The sequence below is a fragment of the Aquila chrysaetos genome, chromosome 21 (assembly GCF_900496995.4).
Source record: "Aquila chrysaetos chrysaetos chromosome 21, bAquChr1.4, whole genome shotgun sequence".
Lineage (NCBI taxonomy): Eukaryota > Metazoa > Chordata > Aves > Accipitriformes > Accipitridae > Aquila > Aquila chrysaetos.
In genome coordinates this window covers 20,968,852-20,995,233 of record NC_044024.1, presented here as the reverse complement: position 1 = coordinate 20,995,233, position 26,382 = coordinate 20,968,852, and the positions used below count along the sequence as shown (strand labels likewise).

At 43.1% G+C, this 26,382-nt stretch overlaps 2 protein-coding genes across 6 annotated transcripts in view; one reads left to right on the top strand and one right to left on the bottom strand.

Annotated features, from left to right (window-relative positions):
- Positions 1-15,982, bottom strand: part of ALG13 (ALG13 UDP-N-acetylglucosaminyltransferase subunit) — a 31,027-nt gene extending 15,045 nt beyond the window's left edge. The window contains exons 1-17 of the mRNA XM_029997469.2: positions 15,771-15,982; positions 15,284-15,446; positions 14,907-15,045; positions 13,071-13,179; positions 11,579-11,715; positions 11,050-11,524; positions 10,571-10,654; positions 9,547-9,597; positions 8,760-8,806; positions 7,743-7,815; positions 5,829-5,910; positions 5,290-5,470; positions 4,316-4,391; positions 3,478-3,586; positions 2,209-2,273; positions 1,206-1,306; positions 275-402 (exon numbers count right to left, since the gene is read on the bottom strand). Coding sequence (XP_029853329.1) covers positions 275-402; positions 1,206-1,306; positions 2,209-2,273; positions 3,478-3,586; positions 4,316-4,391; positions 5,290-5,470; positions 5,829-5,910; positions 7,743-7,815; positions 8,760-8,806; positions 9,547-9,597; positions 10,571-10,654; positions 11,050-11,524; positions 11,579-11,715; positions 13,071-13,179; positions 14,907-15,045; positions 15,284-15,446; positions 15,771-15,851 — 2,101 coding nt within the window. The 5' untranslated portion in view covers positions 15,852-15,982. The remainder of the gene's footprint in view (positions 1-274; positions 403-1,205; positions 1,307-2,208; positions 2,274-3,477; positions 3,587-4,315; positions 4,392-5,289; positions 5,471-5,828; positions 5,911-7,742; positions 7,816-8,759; positions 8,807-9,546; positions 9,598-10,570; positions 10,655-11,049; positions 11,525-11,578; positions 11,716-13,070; positions 13,180-14,906; positions 15,046-15,283; positions 15,447-15,770) is intronic.
- Positions 15,983-17,257: 1,275 nt separating this feature from the next.
- Positions 17,258-26,382, top strand: part of DCX (doublecortin) — a 144,715-nt gene continuing 135,590 nt past the window's right edge. The window contains exons 1-2 of one of the 5 annotated variants that reach the window (XM_041119015.1): positions 17,258-17,619; positions 18,216-18,355. The gene's annotated coding sequence lies outside the window, so the exon portion shown is untranslated. The remainder of the gene's footprint in view (positions 17,620-18,215; positions 18,356-26,382) is intronic. The other 4 variants (XM_041119017.1, XM_041119018.1, XM_041119019.1 and 1 more) reach the window with 4 other exon arrangements.

Below are 26,382 nucleotides of genomic sequence, written 5' to 3'. Positions count from 1 at the left end.
ATGGTTCTCAAATGCCCAACTTCTTGGTAATTTTGAGCAATACTAACTTTGCTATGTATTTTCAATGGATTTGCTCTTTTGCAAAGGCAAATTCATCCCTCTGTCTGAAGGATCACTTTACATTAAACCCCTGCAGTGACCAGGTTTTTTACCACAGGCTGAATTAAGTCACTTCCAATATCCAAAGACTGCTACTGTTAAAACTGTCATGAGTGTCTCCCCCACTGTGCCCTGGCCTCAGGGGAAGGAATGCTTGTGGAAACCTTGTACAAACCTATTCCTGAGAAGTATCCCCCTGTTATTTTCTGATAGGTTCCTCCTTTTCGGCTGGGAACCATATTCCAAGCAAGGACAGGTGCCACTTGTGTCACTGGTTTTAAGTTTGCCAAAGGAACTGTATGCCTACACAGAGAACACTGATGTTAGCAGTGCCACAAAGATACACTGTGCATAACTGCACAACAACATAAGCTGAAGCAACACCAAGACAGAAGAAAAGTAGAAAAAAATCCAAACTTAAAGAGTGTAAGTACCTTGTGGAAATTAAAAAAAAAAAAAAAAAAAAAAAAAAAAAAAAAAATCTGTTTCTCTGACACCAAGCACACATTACTGTTACTTGTTTATTAAAAAAGCAAGCTAGGATTTAGTCTCAACACTATTGACTTCCTGGGTCAAGTCTTTCTTCCCTGCATTTGTATGCCTTCAGAGGTACACCTGAAAGCATTTGACAACACAGCATTTTTACAATATGTCATCAAACTGAATTCTAGGTTTAGAGAAGGGTGAATGCTTTGAACAGCAAGGTGGAGAAAGTCATTAGACTCACCAGAAGTGCCAATTATTTAGTTGTTTGGGTACAACATAAAAACTCCAGAGAAACCAACAGCAGAGCGTAATTTGCTATCCATGAATTAAGCGCAAACTGCAAAGATCACTTTCACGTTCCAGAAAAGAAAGAGCAGAAAGATTTCAGAGAAAGCATTACAATAATGATTTTGGTCATTAGAAATCAAAGAGAAAAAACTTCCTGCAACATTCTATTTGAAGAGTGACAGCCATCAAGGAAGCAAAGCCTCACTTTATATTTAAAAGCCTAGGTTCTCTTTTCTTTTCAAAGTATCTTAACAATCCTATTTTAAGCATCTGTGAATATACAAACTCAACCAGAAAGAGTTCAAATATCAAGTTGTCACCAGACTGCTTACTTTTCTGCCAGCTCCTCAACAAATACGGTCAACGTGTTGCCATCCTGTCCAACTTCCTGGATATGAGCGTTGTAATACTTACCTCCAGGCTCCAGACGTACCTGGAGAGAGAACAAGGGAAAATCTAAAAAACCCAAACTGTATCAGAGGATTCAGAATACTGTCTACAAAGCACTACTAGCAAAGGCCGCTCCTAGCTGATCCTATGTTACTGAGTTGACCGAGAGTCTCAAATACGTCTTAAAAATAAAGAGCACTGTACTAATTTCGGGAAGGAAGGAAAATAATAATAATAAAAAAATCAGTCTTGTTAGTGACTGAGAGGTAAGAAGGTACCGGCTTTCTAACTTATTTTTATACACTGTTCCAAGCAGATAAGTACCAAGGAAGACTACTATTTAAGAACTTGAGGATGAAGGATAAAACAGGGAATTGGAATGGAAAGCTCTGCTCAGCTAGAAACAAGTCACTGAGTGAATCATCAGCACTACCTCAAACAGTGATAAAAAATAAGCCGTCACTACATACGACACTGGAATACAAAGAAAGCTGACCTTCCTTTCAGCATCTCCTGGCCAGATCATGCTTCTCCTCCCTTTTTAGCTCTTCCTTTTCTGTTTTATGAAAATATTTGCTACATTACTGTTGAGAAGAAGATTGTCCAGACTTGTTGCTGACCCCCAGTGAAAATCTAATGGACAACTACCTCAAATGCACACCCTGTGCATTTTGAGCTCTCGGTCTAGAACTTCCACACTCACAGAACATATATCACTGGTTCGCAATGAATTTCCAAGCAGCTTTTCCTTCATACTACCCAACGTTTAAAGGAAGATTTTAGAAAGAAATGAAATTAAAAAGAAAGTCAGATTAATAGCTACAAGGAAAAGAACGAGAAAAGCCTTGGAAAATTCTATGAAGTCACATGATTTTATGGCTTACCATACTCCATTTAATGCAGTTCTAACAGTTTATCATAACTGAATCTCCTTTGAGTACCAACCTGACACTTGTCTCCTAAATAGTACTGTCTCCCAGCAAACACCATGTAGTCAGTTTTTTGAAGCTCTAAAAAATAAATAAATAAATAAAAAGGAAAAAGCCTTTAAACCACTGTTCTTTCTTCATGTATCCTATAAGTACTTCATGACAGCATCCAACTACATATTACAGGCCAACTGAGTTAGGTATTTCCTACGCACATCTGAACTTTCCCCACAGTAACGGTGGAGTAACTGTAGATGTTCTTGTAACAGACCACAACCAGCCTAAGCCACAGGAGATCAATAATATGCAGATAGTGCAGTAAATAGCACTACTACTTCAATACTACAATGTGTTTTGTGATGGTACTGAGTTAATCCTGCATTTAATACCAATTCTGGTATTGAAAGTGTTGGACGTGTCTTGTCTTGCCAGAGTACTGGTAGAACTTGGCAAAAATGAGATGTCATCCGGGAAAAACTAAAATTGCCTAAAGTCTCCTTGCTGCAAGATTTCAGCATGTTTTTCTCCATTCCTTGCCTGGATTCTCTGCACATCAGTACTCTACATAGATAATTAGTTACTATACTCTGTTCCAAGAATTTTAACTCATTACTACTTATGCAGTTGTAAAATGCTGGAGTCCTTCAGTATGCAAAGCACTTCAGGTCAGACATCAAACACCACTTCAAACTTATCTTTCTTGGTAACTTCTTGCTTTACAGATCAGCCATAGTGTATGCCAAAAAGCAGCAACCTATCCCAAGCCGTGAAGACCATGAAATCTCTCCAGAATGTTCAAGCCCAGAAGAGCTGGGAAGCAAGAGAAAACTCATCTGACAGATCTCAATGCCAAATTTGAGATCTTCATTATTATACAATTCTGAAGCCAAAATCGTGCTTTAAAAAGCAAAAGTCCTTGCACACATGCTGCAACAAAAAACTCTCAAATTTCAATATGATTTCCAATACAACAGAATGGTAGCAGAGTTCTGTACTCTGCTCTGACTCCTCCTATTTCCTATACTATAATCAGTAAGTAGCAGAGGTCAGATTTTTAGCAATCTTATCACCATTATAGTGTCAGAAGCAGTTTATTTTGTACTGAAATGAAGCCAAGAAACCAGCTACTAGCAAGAAGGTGTAATACCTACAAGTATCTGCTGGGTTAACCAGTATCCTTCACATTTCAGCTGTGAAGAAACAAGTGACATAGGCCTCAGATTTGTAAATGTAACACTGAGCCTGTACAGAAGTAGTTGTGGTTTTCTCCCCTTTTTAAAGATACCTTTTCTGCTGTCCAGCCAAACGTCAAACTCCACATTCCGATAGATCTCAGGGTCCAGCGCCTTTAGCACTTTATAAGGAACAGGCATCTTTGATGGATTTTCTGGCAGCTAAAAACAGAGTTGAAATGGAACATTAACAAGTGCATTTAATGTGTTCAGCATAGTCTCTATCCTGCCAGCACCTGTGGATGATTTTAAGATGTACACACACTGTTTTCCAAAATTTTCACTTCCACTATATTTGCCTAAAAACTAAAGCACAAGAATATGAAAACACATTTAGGCATTCAGAAGCTGAGTAAACAGACTTTGGAAAGGTTAGAAACAGGCTCAAGAGTAACATTTGGCATGTTCTTTACTCAAAAAGAATCAAAAGGAAGCTAACTAGACCAATGAAACCATGGCTTCAAAAGTTGGTGGGAATTTCAGTTATTATACCTGAAAACAGGTTTCTATAGAGTTTCTAAAACTGTTCCAAAGTGATTTATACTGTGTTCAAAACAAAAGTGAACTGATTTAAACCATTTCTGGGAAAAACAAACAGCAGACCAGGAAACATCTGCTAAGCTCCATCTTTGGAGGGGGGGAATATTAGCTAGAGACAAACAAGAGAATCTCCAAAAGGAAAAATGTTTATCCAATTAATAGAAACTCAAGGGCAAAACCAAAAGACAAGCAGATGGAAGAAATAAGCCACCCACTTTCCAAAAAGTAATTTTTAAAAAGTGGAAAAGAGGGTTTAGCCCCAACAAGGGTAACATCATACACAACAACAACAAAACAAAACAAAAAAACCCCAAACCACCACCATAAGGAATTCTTCCCTAACTGACAAACCTTTTCTTCTTCAATGCCTTGTTTGAACTTATCTTCCTGTGGATTATCAGTATCATTGCCTTCCCAGTCGTCCACTCTAAGTAATTGAAAATAAGATTACAGAAGATGCAATTCATAATTTCTAGCCAGGATTAAAATCAATCAACTGTTCATACAATCTGAAAAAGCACCACGGTGCCATCAAGTGGTAGGTTTTGCCTTAAACACTAGCCATGGCTGTGATGCAGTACGCAACAACCCTTTTCCTAGTTTCAAGAACATGACCTTTACTTGTTCCAACACCCACCCCTAACAAGGGCTACTACTTGCGTTAGGAAATGAAGATGATCCCACTGGCTGATTAAACTCTTGCACTGTCAAGTACAAGACACCCTGTTCTAAGTCCTATCAAACCAATGTCATCTGCAAGCATTCAGTAATGGTCAGAGGCATCCCTCAAGCCTTTCTAGTGATCTGAACAACACAGGATATGAGACTTTCTATAGGTACATTCTGTCTGTTCCCCTCATCCCCAGTGATCCAACAGACTTGAATAATGCCACTATTTAATTATCTATCTGGGATATGATTTCATTAAAAAAGGACAAACAAAATAAAGCAGAGCTCATTTTCTCAACACACTATTGCCTCTGCAGAGATATAGAGGCTTAGAAAAGTAATAATAGTTTCTCACTAAAAAAAAATATTCCGATGACGTAAGGAACATTTTTATTTACAAATAAGCTGTCATTTTACAGAGTAACACACAACTATAACATAGCCAGCAGCAGAGGATGTTGAACTATATGACGCTTCCCAGCTTCAAGGAAAGCACACTCTCTTCTACAATATACTTCAGCTTTATGTTTGTGTCATGAGATAGGAAAAAGAGTTAATACCCCATGAACATTCAAAGAAACTTGGAAAAGTTGCCCTTCACAAGGTTTTTAATTTTTTTGCTTCCCTTTTACCACATTCCCTTCCCAAAAAACTACCTTTTTTCTGATGGATTTCTGGATACTTTTTCATGAAGACAATCAAAGTTTGCATCCTCACTTCCTACAGAGCCACTGTTTCTGTTCTTCTTGGATCCACTTCGAAACACCTCAACTGCAGACCGTAATTCTTCCTCATCCATGCCAAACACATCTTTGTACAGGATCTCATACAATACAGCTGAACAAATCAACACAAAGCTTGAACCAAATTAAGATAATACCAGACCCATAAGAACTGCTGCAATTTTCAAGGTAAGCAGATCTTCAGTATTATCTACTGTTACAAGGCACTAGTTCTATTAAATTCAATTAAGGAGAGGATCATAAAATAATTCAGGTGGGAAGAAGGGACCTCTGGAAGTCATTTGGTCCAATACCCCACTTAACAGATGGAATAATGAGCGTATGTATATATTAATATACAATAAATGAGCTTCCATCTTTCTCCTCCCCTCCCCTGAAACCAAAACAAACACCGCTTATAAACATATGAAAACATGTAATTCTCTTCCATAGAAAAATGATTTCAAGTTTACCCTGGCAAATAGCAGCATTTTCCTGGAATTGTTTTGTATACACAGAGTCATAATGGTCATTGCCGGAACAACACAGTAAAATCTGGGGGGGGAAAGAAAAAAAAAAAAAAAAAAAAAAAGCTTTAAGGCTGGAATGATGTAAAACCTCACTCTTTCTATTTGATATCCTAGCTCAAGACTACATTATTCTTTCATTCCACAGTCGACACCAACTTATCAAGAAAACAGTAAATATTCTCGATGTAAGTATGAAAAAGCTGTAGAATCAGCTTAAAACTGAATCCTAGTTAAAGTCTCTAAATAGGTTTGTCTATTATACAAAGAAAAAGTATCAATTTTTACATCATGCTGTATTAAACATGAAATAAAGAATTTGTTTCCAGCTTGCCTCCAAAACCACCAATTGCTCAAGAGGCAAAATAAATACAGGCCATTAAATGCAGTACCCCTGAGATACACTGTCCATGTATCAAAGGCACATTTCACCCTTCCCTACCTGAGGGACTGGAATAGCATCTACTTCTTTTACACTCAACAAAGCCTTGCTTTTAATAAGCAATATTATGCTGCCTTTTGAAAAGATGCATGCTTTCTGCAACATATGCATTGATACACCAAATAAACACCAAGATAGCATCAAACCCCATCTTGGCATGTGACCACAGCCAACTGCAGCTGGCAGAAGCCCTCAGGCAGCTGTCAGCACATTGCCAGCAAGGATGCTTCCCAGTGAACCAGCGGGAGCTGGGATGCCAGGGCTCTTAATTCAGTGTGCACTATGTCTTCTGCCAACACAAGCTCTCATCTCATGGTGAGAATGAGCAACACCAGAAAGAACTGCTGCCTGTACATGCAGTCTAATGACAGACAGCTGCCAACACTTAATGAGACTTCTGGTGGTAAAGCCTTTGAGGACAAACACACATTTAGACCACACTACTTGATTTTTAAAAGTTAGCTCATTTTGGAATTAGATTAAGCTACACAGGAAACTAACTACATAGAAAGAAGAGCATGTAAACAAAGACAGTAATACTAATCAACAGAGAAGAACAGCTGCAGCAGCACAGATTTCAGAGCTAACTAGCCACTTTGGCAAATACAATAGCCCATACTGAAATCCATACCGCAGCAACTTCACTGGCATCATGCCTGAGCTAGCCACGTAATTGTGCAGGCACATCTACATGAATGCACAAAAAACAAGAGGGGTCAGATGGGATGTAATACAGAGTATTTCTCCTTTATGTTGCTTCTTTTTGCCCCCAGCAACAATTCCTGTGTAGATAAGCTGTTTGATTAGTTCCCATAACTGGGCTCTATTTATATGTCACAGAAATGAATCAGTTTGTTAGATTAATCCATTCACATTAACTTTCCCTTTTCAGGAAGAAAAACTGCACATCTCATCCAACTTCAGGAAGAGAAGCACTGGGGGTTGCGAGACAACACCTTCTCTCCACCAGTATGATAAACATATCTTGTTCTGCTCTTCAACTCAACACAGATGTTTCATTCTACCCTGTCAGATCAGTCAAATTCCCACTGGGAAGTGTTGTTAGCCAAAGAGATTTCAGAAACATGAAAGAATATTCTGGAATTGTGATGTTACCTCTTCCTGCCAAAATTAAACTTCTTTCCAATAATGAGCTGGAGTAACAAAAAAGATTGGCAGGGGAACAGCACACAATCCATCCCTCAGATGGGAAGCAAAGCTACTGTAACTGAGTTAACCATTGTGCAAATACTGTGCTTTTTCCATGAGCTGAAGTCAGCTTTAGGGTTTTGTTCAGGTACACAAGAGCACTGGAGTTAGAAGAGCTCAATTCCAGTGGCAAGTTTTTACAACTAAGCAGGACTGGAGGTAACTAGGATTCAGGGGTAGAGGTAGGAAATTGCCTCACTTCTCCTCACCTTGTCTTCAAAGCCATTGTCTGTAGCGTAAGTGGGTAGTTTTCCAGGGTACCGGTACAGAATGAAGTCTCGCCTAGGTAAGCAGAGGAAAAACAAGACTTGAAAGAGCATACTTTTAGTAGAACCATGTTATGAAGAAGTTTGCAGGGAGCTGTTTAGAGAATCCGCTGCTGGTTTATAGAAAAATCAAGTAGAATACTTTTCCTGATAAATGAATGCTACCATACAGCAATAGCTAGATGAGCAAACACCACCCATCTTAGGGGGAAAAAAAATTACCTGGGAAAGACCATTATATATAGTCACAGTTTAGGTCAAGTACTTATGCTTTCAGCAGGGTGCTCAGACACCGAGACAATTAAGTCCAAGTAATTTAGTCACCCTGTAAAAGGATTAGAGTCTCAGTATAGAGAACTAGTAACTCTTGCAAAACTTCAGTTTGTTCCTTTAGTACTGGAACAGAACGAGCCTGCAAAGGGAGGGTTCTTCCTTCTACCACCAGCGAGCCAGACTCCTTGTTACAGAACAGCAGCTTTTTTAGCAAGACAGCAGCACCTGCGCAGGCTTATGTTACCTTTGAAATAAATATCAGGGTTTACGCGCCAAGCAGGGCAAGTACTCCTTACTACTGGAGCTTTCAAGAACACCTACATGAGTTTTAGTCATGCTTATAACTACCACACAGTGTTTCCACCACACAGACCCTTCTTTTTCCCCCCCCGTTTTCCATCCTTCACCCACTAGAAGGAAACACTTGACTTCAGAGTTTAACATTAGCAAAAAGATAACAAATAAACATCACTGGAAACCGACCCTCCCCTTAATCCTAACACTGTGAGAACAGGGGTTGTGATGGCACCCGTGTACATGTTAGTTTAACTAACTTTGTTAGGGTAGCATTTCTCACCATGTTTCACACATTAGTATCTCAGCGACAAACAAATAAGAGGTTTTAGGGCCAGAACCCAAACACCATCAAGTCCAAACCGAAGTGAAACTTAAGAAAGAGACGCTTACTTGTACATCACTGATAAAGCACTCATTTCCAGCTGGCCAGCACTTTCCTATGCAAGATTATGAGATTACATGAGATAGCAGAGCCATTTTCAACACTGAGAACTCTATTCTAGCTCTCTGTAGTATTAAAATATCTAACCAAACTGATCAGTTTGTTAAAACAATCAATCAATGCATTGAGAATTGAGATACTAGGATTTCCGGGGGGGGGGTGGGGGGGAAGTCTGCAACCAAGCTGAGTAAAATGGAGCTAGTTCTGGCAGCGACTCTTAAACACATCACTCAAGTTACATTTTTTTTTAAATTAAAAACACTAAATTTGTTTCAGAGACTGTTGCATTCACCATACATACTGGTTAAAGTCTAAAGAAATAAAAGTTTGAAGTCTAGTATTCGAATCTGAGGGTAAGGGAAGAAGCAAGGGATTGCAGAGCCTGATAAACATTTGACGTGAGGTACACTCCACATATTTTGCTTTTTCCTTCTTAGAGAATAATTGCAATTAAGAATAAGGCCCACGAGAGGCCTCAGCTTTACTGTCCAGTCTGCATTAATTGCTCCTTTGCAGCAATACAAATTCCCACTAAAATTGATACTGTTTATACCTGTGAATATTCAGTACAAACCCATAGTATTACCTATGCAAGTGAGACCCCAGGATTGGGGTCTCTCTAAAAAAAAAAAAAAAACAAAACCAATCCACCGCATTTTAAAGCGTCACCTAATTAATTTACTGTTCTAGACTCCTCAAATTTTAATCTCTTGACAAGTATTAGATCCATCTTACCTTTGGATCTCCTAGTCGTTCAAGGTATTTCTCAAATGATCCTTCCACATACTTTAAACAAAACAAAGAAAAAAACACATATAAAAACTTAGCCAGTTGGAAAGCAAAGTTAAACATAAACATTACCCATACGTTACTAGCTGTTGAATGGGAGGAGGCAGGGCAGGGGCTGGGGGCACACACACCAAATTTGGGACTAGTTTGCCAATTGCTATCATTTTTGGGTTCTGAAGGGCTGTGGTCTAACAGGGGGTATGACTTCAGCTGTTCCCTGCCTTAGAGCATGGGAATGATTTGGGGTACCAATGTGGAAGTACCAAGGGATCCTAAAAAAATTAAGAGCATGAGTCTGAGAAATAGTCAGTGACTCATCTCCCTCCTAGGTTAGATTAAGCACTTAACTGTGATTGGGGGCGGGGGGGGGGGCACTGAGGGGGAACAAAACACACACCAAGAACAAACAAAACAAAAAAAGCCCAAAACACCCCACCACCACAAAAAACGGTGCTGCGCATGTACCCGCACAAACCGCCACATGCCTGTGGCCACGCTAACTGCCACACGCAAAACCAAGCAAACAAAAAAAAAAGCCAACCCCCAAACCCCATGACTTTATGCATCGATTAAACACACTCTGGAGTTTTCCACCTTTTTTTGATGTTTGTTTCTCACTCCAAAATCCTACATATCTCCTACCTACTAAATTCTGCAATGGTTGCTCCACAGAGAATATACTACACAAGTAACTGTCACCTTAATGGTTACTTGGGTATTAGTAACTTGCTTGACTTCAAGAACTTCAGAAATACAAAGTCAAATAAAACTTGTGCGATTAGAACTCGAATGAATTAAGCAAGCAATCACCCTGCCGTTTCTCTTCTCTTACATGCACCAAGCCTGGCAAAGCACGACGTGTTTTCAGTGCATATGTTTATGTGGGTCTGTTTATGGCTAAACCGCTCACCCCCTCCCACAATACTTCCTAACTATGCATGCAAAACTGCCTAACGCACACGTTACTTACGGATTCAAACTTATGCTGGTGTTGCCTTATAAATGCGACACAAGCTTTCCTAACTTCCATGTGATGAATTTGAGATGAAAACAGCTGAAAAAACGAAGGTTATGAAAGAATGAAGACGACCGCAGTTTAATTAATGCTTCACATTAGCCTTATTTTCCTCGTAGTTTACGAACACCAACACCACCACAAAACACTTCGCAACAGGAGGGGGGACAGGCTGCAGAGGGGCCGCAGGCACTTGGGGAAAGAAGCCGAGGAAAGCCCAAGCGGCCCAGGAGCCCGCCCGCCCCCGTCCCCACACACATCCCCTCCCGCGACACTCTCTGGGCACCCGGGAGGGCTCTCCGGGAGCACCCCCCTACCCGCCCCCGGCCTGCAGCGGACCCCGCCCGCCCTGCCAGCCCCGGCCAGGGCCTGAGGCGCCCGGGCTCCCCCCCCCCGCGCCCGGAGACCGCGAGCGGTGCCGCCCCGCCGCCCACCTGCTCCGAGACGGCTCGGAAGAGGCAGGAGGCGTCCTTGGCCGTCATCTTGCGGTACAGCCCCAGGCTGCCCAGGTACTCGTCCATGGCCACCTCGCTGAAGGACTTCTGCCCGAAGTACTTCTTCCAGCCCTTCTGCATCTTCCACGGGCGGCGGCGGCTGAAGCGGCAAAGGCAGAAGCGGGAGAGGGGGGGGTCCGCGCGGCGCGTGGCGGCGGGGCACGCGGCTGCCGCTAATGAGGGGCCGCACCCAACGCGCCCACCTGCGCCGGCCGCCATGACCCGACCCCCGGCATCCCCCTTCCCGCCGGCGCCGGGCGCTGCCGCCCACGGACCGCGCCCCCGAGCCCGACTCGCCCCCGTCCCGCCGCAGCTGGGGCCGGTTCCCTTCGCCTGCCAGCCGTCCCGAGAGGCAGCTGCGAGCGGTGCCCTCCCGGCGAGCCCGCGGACCGCCCGCAGGAGCTGCCTCCCGCAGCAGCCATTTTAAGATGCCCGCGAAGAGCCCCGAGTACCTGTCCCGCTCTCCCGCCTAACGGCCGCGGGGGGCTGTCCGAGCGCCGGGGGGGGGGTGTCGTTTTCCTCCAGCCCCCGGTAGCTCTCGGCGTGGGCGGGCACGGCGAACCGCGGTAAGTCCCCCCCGCAGACGGCGTCTCCTCCCGGACCTGCCTCGGGAAGAGAAGGGAGTCCGCGCTAAGCCAACTCCTTCCGACTTCATTGCTTGACGTGCCTGCGACTGCAAAGAACTAGCGGAAAAATCGGTCAAATGGTTATTCAAAATTTCCTGTGACGCTCCGGCCTGCTCTCGGACTGGAGACAAGCTGCTAGAGGTAAACTTGAAATAACAGCCCTATAAACATCGTTAAGGAAGCAAGAATCTTAGTTGCTCCCAATAAAGTGTTTGGGGAAAACTTTGGGCATCAGCAAAAATCACTCTTGCACAACTCTGCGGCATGACTTACTCCATGGACAGCCCCTGTGCTTGATTTGATGAGGAAAATGCCTCTATGTAAATTCAGCTTGCTAGTAAAAATTGCACTCGGCTATCAGATGCACTGATTCAGAAGTTCCTCTGTCTTGTTTTAAACAACAGCAACAAAAAACCCCAAACAAATAATGTCTTTGCAGGAAGGGCAATTAGCACCAACTATGCATATACAATTACAGAGTATTACAGACCGAATAGCCCGCATGTACACTTTTAAGTTTAAACCCCCTCTGTTTTTCAAAATATTTACTTAAACAAATTGATGGTAGCATCAACAGTTGACAATTTCAATTAAATTACATGGGGCGCTTGAAATGGGGAGCTCCAAACAGCATCAAATAGGAAACATTGCACTTTACTGAAGTCCAAACTAAGTAATGAAGGAATAATGCCGTGGAAATGGATTGATTGTACTGTCAACTCCATTCCTCTCCTATAGGCCATGTTTTACTTTGGGAGTAAATCACCCAAAACCAGGCAAGTCAGTTGGTGGACAGTTTGGCAGCAGGTTTGCAGCTCTTGACTTTTCCCACCCAGATTCACCACATGCCCCTTTCCCTTTAAAGAGGCATAAATCTCTCAGTTTTAAAATTCTCTTTTCAGTCCTTCTGTAAACACATGAAATGAGAGCTGAAGGCATCTGCTTATTTGCAGAACATCAACAAGGACAGCTTACTTCCACCAGTACTAGGCAAATATGGTCAAGTGACCACTATGGATATGCCATGCCTGTTAAGAAGTAATTTAGCTTGTCCTTCTCATTGGAATTACCAACTTTTTTGTGATGTAAATATCTGTCTGTCCAAGAAACTAGACAACTCATACTCCCCCCACCCCTTGTTGGTGCTGTGCTCTCTTAAGCATAAAGCCAGATGACTTCAAACTGGCACTAAATAGGAAACCATTTAATGTCAGTCAATATTAACAGACGTTTTCTTTGAGGGTTTGTCCCAGTTGGTGGACTCTAGGTATGGAAGGCCTCACTAGGAGAGGAGAAAGGCTTTATTCTGACATTTTTATTCCTCTGTATTGTTTATTGAAACCCAACAACTTTATCCAAGAACAAAGCAAACTTTTCTGGCTGTCCAGGAGGATAAGGTTTCAAAGTTGACAAGTCCATTGACTGCAGTGTCTCCACAAGAGTGCTGTAAAAAGAGACCAAAACCAAAAATTTAAAAAAAGTCCACCCCAAAGGGAAGTATTTTCTTCACACAATTTTCTTTCTATTCATACATACATAATCCTTTAGCACAGAAACAAAAATAAGGACACGTATTGAAAGGAAGAGACCCCACAAACCAGCAGGCCCCAACCATCGCTGGCTCCTAGGCAGCATTGCTGAGAACACACTTGGACCTACACCACAACTTTGACAGACAACCTCAGCTCTTGACTTTTTAATCTGCTGTGGTTGCAATGTTGGGAGACTGAACAAGATCTGAGGATCTCCACCATAAATGGTGCCAGGAAATTCATCCTGTTTTAACACATGGCATAGTTCTCCACTTAGCACATAGCCAGAAAGAACAGTCAAAAATCAATCTGTTTGCTTGCTACTATCAGACTGCAAGTAAGGCTTGAATACTAGGCACTGTTCAACACAAAGAAATAAAAATTCCTTCCTGTCTCCAAAGCTGTCAGAAGCACTGAGACAGTAAGTTTAAGAAAGTTGCCCAATACAAATGAATGACAGGCCTAGTCTTTTCAGAAGGCTCTTCTGAAACATACGAAAGCCTATTTGCAGGGCAAAGGAACAAGATGCAGACTAAATAATGGGAGTTGCATTTCCTCTGCCTTCAATTTAGAGGTCATCTGTTATTTATAGAGTGCAATCAATCATAAATAAAAACAGTAAGATATAGTCAAAACAAGAGAGCGAATGAAACTAACAGGAGCCAGGATGAACACAAAAGGAGCTGGGTTTTTTTGTTGGTGGTTGGGGGGAGGGAGGCTGGTTGTTTGGTGGTTTGATTTGGTTTTTTTTTTTCCCCTGAAGTGACAGGCAGTAGATCTGTGAAACTCCCTGTCAGAGGATGTGGTGGATTCAGGAAGTTTGTTTAAAAGGGCAGCCTGAATAAGTACTTGGAAGACAGAGGTATTGAAAGTTACTAACCAAACAGCATCTGATTTAGGAATCCCCCCGAATCAAAGCACTTAAGAGCATTAGAGAGAAAGTAATACAAGGAAATACCTTATGTTCTTGCCCTGCTTCTACTTTTGGCTGAGCATCTGCATATGGCCACTGCAAATAAGATGCTGAGCTACGTGGACTCCTGATCTGTATCAGTAAGGCCATTCTTATGTTTTGTTCTAAACACTCCAGATACTTTCAATTTTATTATGTCAGTGCATCTATACAGTCACCTTTAGTGCCCTTTACAAGGAAAATCCACATAGCAAAATGATGAAATGGAGTCGTAAGTCTGCAGGGAGCATTTTATTCCTTATGGCTCATGGTTACATACAGATGGTCTGGCTTGTGTTATTTCTAGACTTCAAAAAAGAATCCAACAACTAGTGAGAAAGAGCAGAGAAAGAGAGAAGCTGTTAGGTGCCTCTAGGATGCTACCTGACTGTTCCAAATTCAACCACTTCTATTTGGTTTAAACTCCTCTTCTTTCAATCTGAATACATGTGCCCTCAACAAAAAAAAAAAAATTTAAAAGGAGTCATGGTCAAATGGTTTGATAAGTTTGGTAAAATTAGCACCTAATGTTAATCTATCCACTATGGGAAATCTACATTGCAAACAAATGGTTGTTACAGAGGAGGATGTCGATTTCCTTGTTACATTCTCAATACTGTAATAACACACCAAGTGATGGTGCTGAACACTGCTTGTTCTGTCAGGACAGCCACAGCAGCTCCATACCTGCAATTACAGTAGAGGACGTGCCCATCTCTGTGGAGCTGTTTTGCCAGCTCAAGCTGATGGTTGTCCATCAGTTTTTCGTTTGTTACTACTATTAGTGGCTTTCCTTCTTCTAGAGTCTCCAGACAGCTACCTGCACCTACAGGACAAGCAGAAAACATGATGAGTTTTTTGCCCTGACAGACGAAATATCATCCTACTTGCTCTTGAAACACAGGAGACTCCTGAAGGTGAACATTTAACCATCCAGCTCTAGCTCTGGACCTGAACATTCACTGCCAGCCCACCTCCGAGCCGCTGAGAAACAGACTTCATCCAACCGACACCCGCTCCTGCCCCGAGGAGAACAGGCTCGGCAGACAAACAGGGCTCTCTACCTGCGTGGCTGATGACCAGGTCCGCCCTCCGCAGGTCCTCGGCCAGCGAGTCCTTGAAGCGGAAAGCTTCCACCGCCAAGGCCGGGCTCCCGCGCAGCGCCGGCTTCAGCTCGCCCCGCCCGACCTGCAGCACCAGCTTCTGGTAGCCGCGGCTCTGCAGCACCTGCGGCGGCAGGAGGGGGGGGAATGGATGGGATAGACGGGGGGGGGGGGTGTACCCGGGTCGGACACCGGGCCCCGCTCCCGGTTACCCCGGCCCGGGGGCCGCTGCCACCCCCCGCTTCGCGCCACAGACCGTCCGCGCCTCCTCGCCCTCCGCCGCCTCACGCCCCCCGCCACCCCCCCACCCCGACACCCCCGGCAGTCACTGGCGGGCGGAGGAGGGCGGGGCGGGGCGGAACAGCTCCCAACGCGCAGGCGCCCGGTTGAGGCGCTGCGGGCGGGCCCGGGTCGGCTGCCCGCGGAGCCGGGCTGTCCGCCGCCTCACCTGCAGGGCCGCCGGGGAGCAGACGGTCGCGATCAGGTCGTCGAAGCTGGTGGTGCCCACGGTGACGAAAACGGACTTCATGGCCGGCGACCGCCCGCTCCTATCCGATCTGCGGGCGGGGAACCGCCAGAGGGCGCGGCGCACCGCTCGGTCGCCGCACCGCTACCCAACATGGCTGCCGGCCTGAGGGGACGGCTTGGCGGGAGGGGGGCGACACGCCCACTTCTCCTCACGGCCCACGCGTGCTCGTTTGGGCCCGCTGCCTCCGCCCCGGCGAGCGGGAGAGGCGGGACGGGACCGGGACCGGGACCGGGACCCGGTGCCACCGGACCCTCCCCGGGGCTTGTGGACCCCCTCCGCGGTGCCGGACCGCGCCCGCCCTGACGAGCCTTCTGGCCGGCAGCGGTCAGCAACCTCAGAGTAGTAGCCGCGAGCGTGTCTCAATTTTTCAGACTTTCGTGTGGGGGGAGGTAGCGCGAATTCGGAAAAGGGATTCAGAACATTTTGCCCTCCGTGTATTATTTCAGTGCTTGGGGTCACTGTAACTGACAGCCTGACTGGGGCCAGGTGCTGGGTGTGTTCACAGCCTACCATTCCCATAGCATGGCCACAGCTACCTTTTCTTTATAGACTGACCTGGGCTAGGCATGGGATTATCCAGTCTGGCCCAAGCCTCCTATGGCACTTACCGTAGGAGTAACATCATAGAAGGATAGTAGCGAGTAAGCAGTCAGTTGCGCCTTGGAGGAGAGATTGATGTTTCAGACAACTTGCCCGAAGCTGTGCTGCAGTGGGTCCTGTAATGGCAGCCCAAGAGCGATGGGCTGACGCGTCCCCTTGAGCGCTGGGCCTCACTGGGGGACACGCTTTGCTTCTGGTCAGAGCATCACCTGGGGACACGTCATAGCATTGCAGAGCAAACGCATGGGATACAAGCCTACCTTCAAATGGCCGAAGGCAGAAGATTGCATACGTTTCTATTGGTGGGTGAACTTGGGTGGTTTTGCTGTGTGGATACTTCCACTGATACCACAGGGACTGGTGAAGATAGGAGACAGAAGGAAAAGAGACATATAGTTTGAACTCTGCATTCTATGGGGTTTTTTAGGGAACTTTAATAATTCTGGCTATGTATGTGCACTGTGTCCACTCCCCCAAAAATCCCAGAAATGCTGCAAACTCCAATAGAAACTGCTGTCTGCTGGCTCCTAGTTGATTCTGGAAAGTCAGGCATAAAAATTATTTGGCCTAAATAGATGAACCTGTCACAGGACCTGAGATTGCAACTCAAGGAGAACCCTGAAAGTGAGACTGAAATCAAAGCTAAGAGCTCTATTGTCCTGGTTTATTTTCCTCACTTTGCCGCTGACCAGTGTTAGTACCTTTGGGAGGTGCTCATCTTTTCTATTTCTCCACCTGCAAGGCAGTGTTTAGGAATTTATCTCCTCTAATTGAAGAAGAATTGAGTCTTTTAAAAATCTTCACTGTAGCAAATTTGTAAAGACATTGAATAGTTTTTTTGCTTACCCTCCTTCCCTTGGCCTTTTGAAAGATACATTCTCAGTATCATCGAATACAGGTAGGTTTCCCCTCCCTCCCTATTGCCCTTTCTCTAAGCACACATCTTTCTGATGCTGTTTCAGGCTGGTCTTACTACCTTCTTATGAGGACTAAGGGAAAGTACTCCCTTGAGCAAAGGCATGTCAGCTCCTTGTGGAATGTGATCCTAAGAGCCGAGGGACAGGAAATCAGGCAGGAGCTGAGGCTGGAGATGAAGGCCCTTTCTGAAAAATAAAAATGCTGTGCAGTGCTAAACCACATTAAATCAATTGCAAAGATGAAGTCACCAGTAAATTTATTATTTAAGGTACATTTCCCCTTTGTGATGAAAACCCGGGGCGGGGAGAGGGATAACATTTTAGTCTCCTAAAAAATCTGAACGTTAAATCTGTTAACAGTCTTGTCCACTGAAGGCTAGGAATAACCCCTTAGCAGTTGCACAAACTGAACTAGCAGTTTTCTTAATTGGAAATGTAACACAATGTACAATTCTACAAAAAGAAACTACTCAAGTTAGACATCTAAATCTGTTTATTCCCTGGATTAAATTTAATAGATGAGGTCACATCTGTATACACTATTAAGTGTTCCAAGAAAGATGCAGGAAAGATGTAGCTATCTTGAGGATACCTCTGATTGCCATGTTAATGGATCATTCACAATGCTCATTAGCCCCCTGTTGCTTTCATTTAGCATAATGAGCCACAGTGAAATGTATTTATTTTTTGATTAAAGCAAATGCTGCTGACAGCAGACATGGCTAGGGGGTAGGGTAGCACTTTATCTTGGGAAACATGCTATAGAGCAAAACAGTATGGGAGTCCCAAATACACAGGGCCTTGTGGCCCTGACCAGCCTCACTCAGCTCTTACTGCTCTCCCTCAGGACAAGGAAGCCAGGAGCTGAGGGTGATCACAACGCAAGCCAGGCAAAGACCTCACCAACAGGGCACAGTTTGACTGCACCAGAGAAAAGCAAGCAGAGCAGTGGCACCAACAGGTCCAGCGACCATCATGCAAGACAAGGTAACAAGCCATTTCCAAGGTCAATCCAGGAAACCCAAACAGTGATTCAGGAGCAGAACTAGCAGCAAGGACACCTACAATTCACCTCTGTCATCCCAGCATAAGACAGACATGGACCTGCTCAAGCAGGTCCAGAGGAGGGCCACAAAGATGATCAGAAGGCTGGAGCAGCTACCCTATGAGGACAGGCTGAGAGTTGAGGTTGTTTAGCCTAGAAAAGAGAAGGCTCCAGGGAGACCTTATAGCAGCCTTCCCGTACTTAATGGGGGCCTACAGGAAAGAGGAGGAGGAACTCTATCAAGGAGTGTAGGGATAGGACAAGGGGTAATGGTTTTAAACTGAAAGAGGGTAGATTTAGATATTAGGAAGAAATTCTTTACTGTGAGGGTGGTGAGACACTGGAACAGGTTACCCAGAGAAGTTGTAGATGCTCCATCCCTGGCAGTGTTCAAGGCCAGGTTGGATGGGGCTTTGAGCAACCTGGGCTAGTAGAACATGTCCCTGCCCATGGTGGGCCAGGGAGAGGGAAGGGGCTGCAACTAGATGTTTTTAAAATCCCTCCAAACCATTCTACTTAAAGCCTGAGCTTAAATGAACCCCCCCCCCCCCCATCAGAAGGTGTGGGTGGAAGCCCCAGCTGAGGCTGGTCAGGGCAATTAAGACCTATTAGTGCAGTCAAGGCCCTAACAACTGATGGATAGGAGGTCAGACTTTGGGATGAAAGGAAGGATGCTGATTTTTTTCAGGTGTGTCAGAGATGAGGGTCAGCACAGGTGTAAATCTTTGTGAGAAGAAGTAAGGACAGGATAATTAAGTGATTGTAATTTTTTTAAAATGAGGATAGAATTTAAATACATTGGAGTGTTTTCCTGTTTATATAATTATTTTATATTAGGTTAATTACAGTAGTTTAGGAAATTACTGCTCATTTGTGACTAAAGCACTATAACTTACCACATGCATGCTCTTACTCTGCCAAAATTGAAAAATAAACTCACCATCATGATAAGTCCATGCATTCATTCTGCAGGTTTACAGTGGTTGCCATTGTACCTCAGCTGTGACCTTGCTTTCAGCCGTCCACTCAAAATTCCTATAAAGTAAGTCACTCTCAAGAAAATACTCCATGCATGAGCAGCAACTTGTTCATACTCTCACTGCTCCCTCAAATTTCAGCAGAGTAAAATGTGTATTTAGAATAATGAAGACACTTTGAATAATACTAGTCTTCATAACCCTCAAGCGAGAGAGAAACTGGAGTACAGTCAGCATAGTACTCTGAGTTAAATTCCTATATCTAGGTTTGCTCTTACTATTAATGTTTGCATACAGAAAAACTTCTTACTCTTCCAGTCAATGGGTACCCATTTGTTGGTATTTTCTAAACTCTGCTCAGTTATTCTTGTTAGTGCTTTAGGGTATTCACAAGTTAAATTAAACATTGGGCATTTTAGGCGAATGACACATTAGGTAACAATAAACCCATGCAGCTCAAGAAAAAAGTAGATTTGCTGACCTCTTCTTACTCTTAAGAAGAGGTTTGGACTAATTGCAGTGTAATCAGAGGACTGCTCAGAGGGAGGAAAGCATACTGCTCTTCTTCCAAAGTGTAGAAGGCCTGATTGCGTAAGAGCACAGTACTTCAAGTTTCAAGGACAGCTGAGCATACTCTGCAGTTTGCAAAACCAGACCTAATGTTACTAGTGTGTTAAATGGAATCTTTCAGTTTTCTTAATCAAAAATGTCCAGGAGTAAGGGAGCACCTGCCAACAGGGAGTCCTTCTTACACTGAATCTCTTTTAATACTGCTTGTGGAAGATGTTATATACAGTTTTGTTTGAAATAATGGTTAAAACAGCTATTCTTAAAATACGGTATGTTCAGGATTGTGGTACATCAGGTTTTACATTAGATTCTTTTGCTTTTTATTGTGTGAATGCTGAATTTCATTTCTACAGGCCCCTGTTTTGCTCATTTGCTTTCTAGAATGAAGAGAATTCAGAAATCACTGGAATGATTTCTGTGGTATGGAGTAAGTCTGTGTGATTCCAGCTGGGTATTTTCCATGTGTCACTGAAAGTCAGTGTCCTCTGCAGCTTGTACTCCCAGCATCATGCTGTACAGGGACTAGAAGAAAAAAATATTCACAAGTAACGTTGCAGTGACTTAAATTTGCATCCGAGTTTTCACTGGAGGATACGTTCTGCTAGCACATTGAATTAGGCTTGTTACAGTGATTTTAAACTAAAGAGAAAAAGGAAAGCCATCCATTATAGGACTCAATCTCATGCTAATTTGTACCTGCTATTTTAATTAGAAGTTGTGTAGGGCATAAGTAGAATTTTGTCCATGAGCACTTGTGCTCTGGTCCATGAGAACTACAGATCATTCGCACAATGAGATACTTGGAGCTGATCCCTTGCAGTTCTAAAGCAGTTAAAGATCATGTAATCCAGACTTTGTGCTGTGCCTTGTTTCTGGCCATTCGTTGCTACCTCTGTTCTGCATTTCTACAGGTAATCATACAACCACACAGTGATCCAATTCAGAGAACTGATCTGACAGGAAAGGGATTTGTTTGCAGTTAGATCAGTTCCCCGAGTTGCACAAGCACCACTCCTAGCACAAGGAAGAAGGCAGAATTGTGGCACCTTGGATTTAGGTTGGCTTAGATGCTGGGGAATTGCACCTATGTCTACCCCTTCATTGCTATTAGTAGCTGTGATCACATTCTCCGAGCCATGTGGCTCAGGCGGTTGAGTACCCGTTGCCTTTGGGGCAAACCTTGTGTGAACCTGTCGCTGCTTGGGCTGGAGAGTCTCTCTTTGCAGTGCCAATTGTTTCTCTCCAAGATATGTGTGTGGGATGTTATCAGGGACATTCAAGAAATATGGGCTCAATCTGATATAATGTAGTCCAAGACCCCAGAGAGAGGCTAGGAAAGGGCTAAAATGGAAGATACATTCTTGTGAGAGCTTGCTCCCATCTGTGCTTCATATGGTATAATTTATATTCTGATGTTTTCTTCCCATGACAACATCTGGGCAAGAAACTGAAGATGGCATGAGTGCAAGCTGGTTTTTGTTAAGTGAGAAATGATGTATGCCTCCTCCCTTCTCCTTAGCCTTTATTTGAAGTGTTTCTGGATGGCTCAGTTTTGAGCACTGTCGCTTTGTATTCAGCTCAGCTTGCCACAGTTTGCCCTGAAAGTTCCATAATTATATTATTCAAGAGTAAGAAAATGCATGAAAAACTAGTCAGTTCACATCTTAGTTTCTGAAAACTATATACTGCCCTCAGTTTGCTCTTGAAGTCTAAAGACTAGCTCACAACTGTTGCAATAAAACTCTGACAACCCCTGAAATGCAGGGGCTTCAGACAATGTATCAAATAATGAATCATAACATATCATTTAAAAATATACACCAACAGAAAGGCAGGTAAACCTGTAAGCCTACACAGTCTGATTTTCTTTGAAGGAAAAAAAAGCCAATGACTAGCTAGTTAAAAATGCACCCCTGTCTTTCCTTTACCTTGTATTTTGTGCAGATTGATTCTCCATTTGGCTTGTGATATAATGGTCTAGTGGATGACATGAGGCACAAGAGAGCAATTAGACTTCTCCACACTACATTTACATTGTGTTTCCGTACTTTTTATATGTTTATGAATGTGCAAAATGAGTAAAGATAGTCTTACTTCTATTTCCAGTTGGCTTTATATAAATTTGAACTGAAAAAATGTTCATTTCCTTTTCCTCTCTCATTTAGAGGTAGTGCTGTACCTATGATATTTCTGTTACCGTAGGGAACTGTGAATATGAGATGGAGAATATTTTGGGGAATGATTCCTTCATATTACCACGATTCAGAGATGCTTGTTCTGGGAAAATAACAGAGGAACATTTGTCAGGCAAATTTAAATAGTATACTTTGAAATATTTCATCACAACGCTTCTACATCCTTTGAATTGTCTCTTTGTGGGCCTGTTATTTGGCAGTGGGGATTGTCAGATAGCCTGCAGATAGAAAAAGGCTCAGACTGACTGGAGACAGCGAAGGGGATGTTCGATCACCTCTTTCTCAGGGCTGACTAGCCTACAGATAGGAAAAGGCTCAGACTGACTGGAGACAGCAAAGGGGATGTTCGATCACCTCTTTCTCGGGGCTGACTAGAAGACAGGCGCTGAAGCAGCACAGAGGAACTGTGTCTGCTGATTAAATATTTCACATTTGAAGTGAAAGGGGAGGCTGTGGCTTAGCTAGAATGAGTGTCCATGAACTGACAACTCTCATGGATTTTTCTGAATTTTGCAGTATTTGATGGTGTGCCTTGAAGCCCCAGGTTCTGGAATTACGTAATCGTGATTTCTAAGGCCTTATGCTTCTGAAGAGACCAAGAAAACAACTCACTGAACGTTAAGGCCCTGAAGACTAACACATAAATATAATATGTAACTACGTATCTTTTTATTACTCCTGTTTTGCTTTATATTTAAACAATGTCATGATTCTTTGAGACCTGACTTCTGGAAGCTCAGAGCTTACTCATTTATGCAAGTAAAGTGCTGCTGGTTTTTGCCCTGCCCATGAAGCAAGAGGTCACCTCTACACTGGGATATAGCACATGCTGTGTTTCAATCCTTGTTACAGGTAGTGTGGCTCAACTGATTTGTACCAGCTGTTGAACTGGACCTTCGCTGATGCTTGGTGCCTCTGCTAGGTTTCTGTCAAAGTTTAATGCTTGCATTAAAGAACCAGAAAATGGGCTTCATAGCAAATCAAATTTCTTAAAGCTGGTAATTTCCAGTAAGTGTTGGGGATATTTGGGAGACTGTAAAGGAAATAATTTGAAGAATGGTTGCAAAACAGGCCAGTATGCAGACGTAGGAGGGAGTCTGAGGTCTGTCACGAGGAACATTATCCTGGCTGTGAGGCTCAATATGGTGATGTCTCCTGGCAAGTGGTCCCTTCAGCTCCCCAGAGAACCTCTGCCTGTGACAGCCCAACACTACTCCTTGCTGTCTGTGGAAAACACGCCACTATTCCTGCCTACTAGCCACCAGCAAACACCTCTGCAGCAATCCACTGTGTGAATGCCCTGCCATTTCATATTCCTACATAATCCCTCTGACAACTAAATCTATTAAAAATTCATTTTCATCCAGGCAAATCAGACTCCTTGAAATCAATTGAGCTTTGTTCTCTGAAGGCAGCTTGTGCTGGTGCACATGTAATCAAATCCTGAGGTGCCTTGCATGCATTTTTACAAGCACTGAGATAGACTTCATGTTTCAATTATTCTTTTTGATGTGCGTTTTTGAAGGAAATTAGAATGTTATGCTCAAATAAACTAACAGGTTTAGATCTTTAGGAAGGAGCTCCAAGTGAGCAGAGTTCCTCCCTTTTCCCAGCCAGTCCCAACTATACAAGTACATATAAATATTTCTCTTTGCTATGCAGCATAAAAATAGGTAAGGAGGTGACCTATGAACCCAGTCTAAAATTCACCTCTGTCCATTTGCCTGTTGTTTTCCAACAGCTGGCTCTCAGCAGCAATAGTTTATGTAGGCATTTTGAATTGCTCTTCAGAAGTCTTCAGGGACACCTAAGTCAATCCACTGATTAAGTAAATGGATTTTGGAAGTATGTAGACTAGCTGAATATACTGTACGATTAATGAAAAGCTACTCTAATTCTGCCTGAAAAGGAAACAGAAGAGCACGGTGTTGGGCAAACGTGATCAGTGGCATTCATACCAGTAGATGGCTGCCCGCATACACTGCATTGAGGGAGTCAAAAGGCATCAAGCATGCAGGCTCCTTTTTGCTCGGTCTTTTCAGCATAATATTAGCATCTTTACATTGGCAATGCCTGTTTTTTCTTCTCAAGCTGGCTCTCAAAACCAAAGTGAAATAGTGAAAGCATATGAGATTCACTTCCCAGCTGATCAACAGAGATAGCCAACACGGATTTGTGCAAGGCCTGAAAGATCTGATGATGTTTCATGCACCGAGCCTGCCTGTTTCCAACAAGTCTTGTTCAGAGGAACTGTACCCTCTGCATCATTACCGAGCTTTTGCAACAGCAGTGGGGGTGCTAATAGCGTGATTCATTTATCTCTCCTTTTTGCTTGTACTAATAAGATGATAGTCAGCTTATTTACAGGCAGTCTAGTTTCCATTAGACATTAGGGATCAAAGTAGCTACTAGATACTTGCCAAAACCACTGAGCTCAACTTGAAGATTCTTTAACAGCTCTGTCTGGGCCACCATTTTTTTTGTTTGCATGTTTATATAGCAGTGAATCATACTGAGAAGAATCAATACCAGAAATATCTTTGTTTGCACGCATTTCCTGTTTATGGCCTTCTTTTTACCACCAGAAATGCTAGAAATATTTTATGCAGAGGCAAACCAGAAGGTTAATATTATGTTGTGAATTTCACAAAGATGTGAAGATAAAAAAATTGTGGCTTTTATTTTTTAATGTCCTAAGGATGTATGCAGAGAGATACGCAAGAGAGATATATAGTCATGTTTACAACTGGAAAACTGTTTTGAGTGTGTGTGCCTGTGCACTTTACAAATATATACTCTGATTTAGGTATCAACATATAATGGTGAATCTGCTCTCAGGATTTCTTGCATCATAATTCCAGGATAACATTCAGCTGTTTAAAATAAGTAATCTTGCTAGAATTCGCTCAGAAATATTGGACCAGATTCATCCCAGGTGTAATTTAACTGACTTAGGTCTAAAACAGAGCTCAGTGTTACATTTGGGAGAGTCATTACTGCTGCATGCACTAATGTCAAAACAAGACTGTTTTACATTATCTTGTCCCTAGAGAAAACTTTGCTGAACTCACGATAGTCCTGTTTGCTTCACCCTGTAGCATATTTATGCATGGCCACCTGTACTTCCATCTACAGTAACACTGCCTTTCCCTTTCCCTGATGAAACTAAGAGATGTTCAGATACTACATGTGACTGTTCCTTTACATAAGGCTTCGTGTACCAATGTTTCCTGTTAGTGGCACACTACAAAGCACTGTTCTTGTCACCGTGCTGTATTAAAATGGTGATTCATGGTTCAATCAGTCCAATGAAGAGCCTTGGTTTTGGTTTGTCTGATTTTTAAGTGTATCAGAGATTGGGCTGGCAGCTGAGGGTAGACTGAGGTCTTTAATCAATCCAAAAGTGAGGTGAAATGTACTTGGCAGATATACAGACAGGTCAGCTTTCCTTTGTCTTGCTTGGGAGGTGGAACTATGAAGGCTGAGAAAATTCTTCATGCTTCACAGCATGGTCCATTTCTAATCCTTCTAGTAATGGCTCTGAGCTTTCAGTGGAGATATGGGCAGCTGGCCATCAGAAATTGGACTGAGGACACTTGCAGGCTGCTGGGCAACCACTGTATAGAATAATGTCAGGTTGCTATCAGACAGTGTTGTACTTGACCCAATGCCTTTGCCATGAAGCACATAATCTTCCTTTTCTGTCCCTTATCAAAGGGATATAATTGCCTGGCAGCACCCACAGTTGATACGATGATACTTCTGGCATAACTAGCAAAATAAGTTAATTTTTCTGAATGTAATGAGCTTTGATATTGAAGAAATGATTCATGTCTAAGATCAAAAAGAAACATCTTCTGAAGCAAACAGTGTTCCATTTCCCTCCAGGGCCTTAGATTTCTGTCATGATAGGCAAAAACATTCCCTTTGGTTTCTCTGAACCTGGAATTTTATGTTTTATTTTGTGAGGCAGTGACTTGGTGAGGATTCAAGTGAAATCTTAATCGATTCTGAGACTGGTATTACACAAGGTACTGCTGGGATATATTGCAGGTCCCTTACCATTTTCTGTTTATGAACAATGTACCCCAAGGTGCTAATTAGCTAGAAGAATTGCATATACACAGAGTACTGTTTTGTTCCTCCATAAAAATACATTTGTGGTTGAGGTGAATTTAACTGCTTGCCTTCATTGTGAGCATCCTGGATTTCTGAAATCAGCAAGCT